Source organism: Clupea harengus, chromosome 18 (assembly GCF_900700415.2).
Source record: "Clupea harengus chromosome 18, Ch_v2.0.2, whole genome shotgun sequence".
NCBI lineage: Eukaryota > Metazoa > Chordata > Actinopteri > Clupeiformes > Clupeidae > Clupea > Clupea harengus.
Window position 1 is genome coordinate 20,184,580 of NC_045169.1, and position 6,000 is coordinate 20,190,579.

General features: G+C 46.0%; 1 protein-coding gene across 14 annotated transcripts in view; it reads right to left on the minus strand.

Moving 5' to 3' along the window:
- The window catches only part of LOC105903071 (adhesion G protein-coupled receptor L3-like), a 268,604-nt gene that overhangs the window by 64,424 nt on the left and 198,180 nt on the right, over positions 1–6,000 (minus strand). For all 14 annotated transcript variants that reach the window (XM_031584694.2, XM_031584696.2, XM_031584695.2 and 11 more), the window contains one exon: positions 2,301–2,484. In XM_031584694.2, coding sequence (XP_031440554.1) covers positions 2,301–2,484 — 184 coding nt within the window. The remainder of the gene's footprint in view (positions 1–2,300; positions 2,485–6,000) is intronic.

Consider the following 6,000-nt stretch of genomic DNA (forward strand, 5'->3'; position numbering starts at 1 on the left):
TGAATTGATAACCTGAAGCTACAGGGCATAAACAAACTGATCTGAAAGACCGTGTCAAATAAACCTCCACCCACATTGGACATTGAAAATGAAAAATGTAATGTGATACACTAGTCACATTTTTACCCCCCTTCACAACCAAGGACCATGCCGTTGCTTCACTGATTTACATGTCATGAGGGGCACCATTATTTTGGGGCAGAACCTTGGTCTAGTGCCTGCAAAAGTGCCACCTGGGACCAGTGGATAAACAAGCCCTATCTCCCCACTAACTAAGCATGGCCAACAAGAGCTAAAGGCGTGGTAAATGTGTCAAAGTGGCATGATTAAACTGTGCACCACCATGAAGGATATAAAAACACATCCATAAAAGAGTTTGCCACAAGGGCCCTCTTTATTCTCTTCCATGCTCTCTCTCTCGCTCTCGCTCTCTCTCTCTCTCTCTCGCTCTTCCTTCTTCCCTTTCTTCCATACTCGCTCCTCCAACTGGGCCAGAATCTCTTAATGCTCGAATAAATGTGTTGCCAGATACCGTAAATTCCATTTTTAATATATAATTCCCCAATGCTGGCCTCTTCAGCTCCAGCTCAACAGACCTACATTTTTGTGTTTCCATGGTAGCTGCAGTCCCCCGAAATTCCGCTCTTTAAGCACAGGGCAATGTTTCTCTCTCTCTCTCTCTGTCGCTCTCTCTTTCTTTTCTTATTTTTTCTTTTGCCTGGGTACCCAAATGTTCCTCACTGGATCACAACCTCAATATCTCCTGCGCCTTTAATGTTCTCCAATGGAGATTTCCCCTAGCAGTCTGCTCTGTAAACTGCTGAGGTTTTAACTCAAATTATTTAGGAACATATGCAGGCCTGTTATTGAAAATGTGTTTTTTTCTTTTGCCCTAAAAATGTCTCTCGTTCGCTCCCGAGGCGAAACACGGTGTATTGCAGCGCACCCAAATTGAAGTGCTTGCACCAAACAGGCCACCGTCTTCCACAGGAGAGTACCAGCTTAATGAGTTTAGCGCCTTGTGCACAGGCAAAGATTAGACATGGTGTTCTCTTTCTTTTTTTTCATTTTTTTTTTCCTCCAGTGCTAAAAGTATCCAAGTGTAGCAAACTCACTCTCCCCAACAACTGGCCCTTTGAACAACTTTGCAATTTAGGGGCCTATTATAATGGGTGAAGTAGCACAGTGCTTATCGCTAATAAAGAGGGAGGATGCATAAAGGGAAATAGCCCTTGGCACATTGGCAAAACGACCGCCCAAGGCTGGTGTAGCCAATGGAAGTCTGGCAGGAGGCCAGCTCTCCAACGGCCGGGCCCTTTAAAAACCTAATCTATGGTCCTCCGGTCAATACAAGCAAGGTATCCGATGGAGCTCAAATCCGATAAAACTGCGGCCAGTACAGGGGCCAAAGAAGAGATGGTCCATTGGAGTGCAGTAATTAACAACTGTCGGCGGGAGACGAAAGCAGTTCGGCTCAAACGTTAAGCATTAACTTTTGCTTACTAAGTCGGAGCTATTGGCAGTGGAAATTGCAGCAAATTTACTGCCAGTGTGTGTATCGGTGAAAGAGAGAATGGCTGGGCTTTGGGGGCTTTGGATTGTCATTCTGATTATTAGTGTTTTTGTCGTCTAATTGAATGCCATGAGACGAACGATCCAAATTTCTCCCGGATGACTCTGCGTGAAGCCCGCAGAAAGACAGACATGACCGAAAAAAAAACAAAGAATAAAACAAGAAACCACAGGAGTGAGAATTTTCCTAAACCCGTCTCTCTGAACAAGCGGCGAATTTGTTTAAAGTATCGTATAATGATCACCCCTTTTGCCAGCTGGAGGAAAAACATAAGGAAGTGTGATCTAATGAGATGTAATTAAACAAATGAAATCTTTGCAGGCCATCAGCACGGCCAAAGGCTTGCCACCCATGCTGTACTTCAGAGAGAGGTCGCTCTTTAAAAACTACTAATTAGATATCTAGAGGATTGCCATCGGAACGGTCCTCAAGAGAGGGTTTTGTTTTACTTCTAAAACTACTTCCCAAAGTATGCATATTTTCACCTTACTTTAGTTCATTTAACTAATTTATTAGTTTTAAAACTTATCACTTCATTAAAAAGATGCATTATGCAACTTCTTCGACAGACTTTCATTATCGATGATGAACTAGGTCACGCGGAGGTCACATCTCTATTCTTCATTCTAGGACGTTGAGTTCTCTACAGTGTAATTATTCAAAGACATAGAGAGAGAGCAGAAAAAAGAGGGCAGAGGAACTCCTTTTGTGAGAGAAGACAACTCACGTATGTTCTCCGTGTTCTCCTGGACGATGTCGGTCTTGAGCAGGTTGTCCGCCAGCACGAAGGCCCCCTGCTCCACGGTGTCCAGCAGCATGGTGGCCGCCCTCAGCTGTTCCCCAGCCGACAGCTCCCTCCACACCGACTGGGCCTGAGGCTGCAGCAGGTTGTTCGCCGTCTCCACCATGGCCTGCACGGGAGAGTGCAATAATTAACAGTGATGCTAATGTAGCATAACGCTACAACTAATGCTAACAACAGGACTTACTAGCGCTAGCACTAATGAGCTCTGGTGCTAGCACTAGTTAGCAAATAAAGGCATATTTTAAGCACATGTTAGACACCGTTTTGGCTGAAGGGCATGACGTGCAGTGGAATGGCATGGTAGGATATCAACATTCTCCAGATGGGAAAGGATGCAAGGATACCAAGGGACTGATATGTACAACATGCCACAGAGGTATAATATAGCACAGTACTTACCCTGGGCACAGACCAGGCCTAGGTTTCTAAATCCATTGCACAGAATATCAGAAATGATCATTGTGAGTCAACCATTTTAGAGCATAAAACAGGTGTAACACTCTTCTTGAATGTTTTTTCTCAAAGCAGTGAACACAGTATCCCTAATTGCAGAAGTGCTGTGTCCCTGCTATACCATAGCTTTTTAAGGACTACAATTACAGGACTCTCATGCACAAACACACACACACACCGACTGGACAGTGACCTTAGATTTAAAAGCAGACTAGAAACCTCTGTTAAGACAGAAATGTGCTGTACTGCTCTGTGTGTGTGTGTGTGTGTGTGTGTGTGTGTGTGTGTGTGTGTGTGTGTGTGTGTTTCTAATTCTTCAATGGCTGCCATGGCCTTCCCAGACAAAATCAAATCCACAGAAACCACTTCCTATTCCAGGACGTCCGTTCTTCACTGAGGCATACCCCACAGGCTGGCTACAATTAAGTATGCTGCCACACACAGACATACACACTCTCACACACACACCCCCCCACGCACACACACTCTCACACAGACACACGCGCACACACACTCTCACACACACACACCCGTGCACACACTCTCACACTCACACACACACACACACACACACACACACACACACACACACACACAGAAATAATCATATCCAAATTAGGGGCCAATGGTTCTACAAAAGTATTTTCTTGTTGGACACTTGAATTACAAGTCTCCGAAGAGCTGCTCATTGCCTATTAATATTGTTTAACCTCTATTATCCCACCCCTGTCCTGCCATGCACGGTCCAATAAGGGAATACAGAGAAAGAGAGCAATTAAACATTCATAATGCCAATGGCGTGCCATCTGAGGAGAATACTAATTGGAGGCACGATTTGTTTGATTGGAAAGATTCAGAAGGCGCAAAGACGCAGAATGGAGGCAAACGGCAACATCCAATTAGCAAAAACATTAATTTCCACTTTCTTTCACTTTAAATCTCGGTGCGGAGAACTTACAAAAAAAGTCCGGTGGGTTGCATCACTGTACGTGATATTTGATATTTTGATCAGATCAAAGTGCTTTCCAACACATGTGAGAACACATGGTAACCCAGGGTAACTTGGCTGAGCACATTTACATCAAAAAACACTTCAGGCTGCTCATCACCTCACAGGATCTGCACGGCAACATCACGGCGAGCATCTACGGTTGCTAAGGAGTGCTTGGGTCCATAGGAGTCAGGAGAGCGAGAGTGTGTGAGGTTTCTATTGCTTATCTCCACACAGCGAGGCACGGGGGCTCCTCGGGCGGAGGAGATAAAAGCCCCACAGAGTCAGCGGGGGTATTCGGAAGAGGGCCCTGACTCTAACTGATGCAGCCTTCAACTACGCTGAGGGGCAGATGGTAATTGTGTGCCGCTTCTTGACTGCGCTTCTAAAATATCAAAGAGTGGCAGCTGGCCACGTCTCCTGCATAACGGCCGCAGCGCTCCGCTCGTGAGAGAGAGACGGCCGGCCTTTTCATGTGCGGCCAGGGATGAAACCTCCGCCGCTGCCACAGCCGCAGCCACACCACCGCCACAGCCGCCGCAGCCGCCGCAGCCGCCGCCGCGCAGCAGCCTTTTGATGTGATTATTCATCAGCTGCCTCCCACTTCTCCAGCTACACCTCTGACATGAACATGAAGCAAGCTGCAGCTGGAGCTCTCTTCATTAGCCCGCCGCTGGCTTGGCCCATTCTGGTTTGCAGATTACGATAATAAGACAGTGCAGAGGGAGAGAGAGAGAGAGAGAAAGGGAGAGAGTGTGTGTGTGGGGGAGAGAGTGTGTGTGTGGGGGGAGAGAGTGTGTGTCGGGGAGAGAGTGTGTGTGTGGGGGGGAGGCAGTAGTGGGTCAGGTACTGTGTCAGAGGGATAAGAGGGCACAGCTGCAGAACTGCCCCCACTGTCTAGCTGCCATTCAGCAAGCCACGGGCTAAACAGGTTATGACTATCAACAAACTCTGCAACTGCCCTCGGACCACTGATCAGCCTGCTATTCATTCATTCATTCATTCATTCATTCATTCATTCATTCATTTGTCTATGCTGATAGACTATATGCTTGTGTTTGTCCAATAAATCTCCAGAAAAAGGCAATGATTTTGATAGGCCTCTACATGTATTGTTGGTAATGTGGGTAATCTGGGACGCTAGCAAACTTAGTAGCGACCGCTGTAAAAATGTACGAGAAGATAGTGTTTTGTTCCTTAAACGAGAAGCTAACTCAAGAGTTAAGCTCTGAATTAATTGTTCTGTATGTACAAACAAATGCGTACAAAAATGGACAAATAGATAAACCCCTGGAGTCTGCAGAGGAAAGAGATGAGGAAATGTGCAGAAACCAGACGGGTTTGTCTTTCCACCATGACTAAAACACAGCCTGATCAACAGCACTCCTCCATCAAGCAGCGCTGAAAGACCTAGTGGTTATTGCAGCTGACCAAAATGAGAACAGCAGGATTACACAAACTCATCAAACCACACTGGGTAGAACCACACTGGAGAACCACACTGGAGAACCACACTGGGGGGAACCACACTGGAGAACCACACTGGAGGGAACCACACTGGGTAGAACCACACTGGGTAGAACCACACTGGAGAACCGCACTGGAGGGAACCACACTGGGTAGAACCACACTGGGTAGAACCACACTGGAGAACCACACTGGAGGGAACCACACTGGAGGGAACCTCACTGAAGGGAACCACACTGGAGCCTCCGCCGCAGCTTGACATCAACATCACCGCCGCCATCGCCATGGATACCCCTTAGCCAGCCAGGCAAAACAATACTCAAGCCACGATGAACTGAATGTAACAAGGCACAGGATTTAATTTGAAACTATTTCGTGATTAATTTGCTTTCGCGCAAATGCTCGAATTTGTTCAAGGAGCCACTCAAGCTAATTATGTCCCCCACTTTACTTGGAAACAACACAACAAGGACATTTGTCTTTTAGACAAATATAGCATGAGTGGTCTCCCTCACAATATCCTATTATGTCAGGCATCTGTAAGATGTGATAACCTTGCAAACTATGAAGTGGAGTATGGTACTTAAGTACTTATGAAGTATAGTACTTCAACAAAAGTTATTAGAGTTTAAGTAAGTATTTAGTAATCAATATATAAAGTGCCTTTGAAAGAATTCTCACTAGCATTACAGCACGTAGCATCTAAATGAA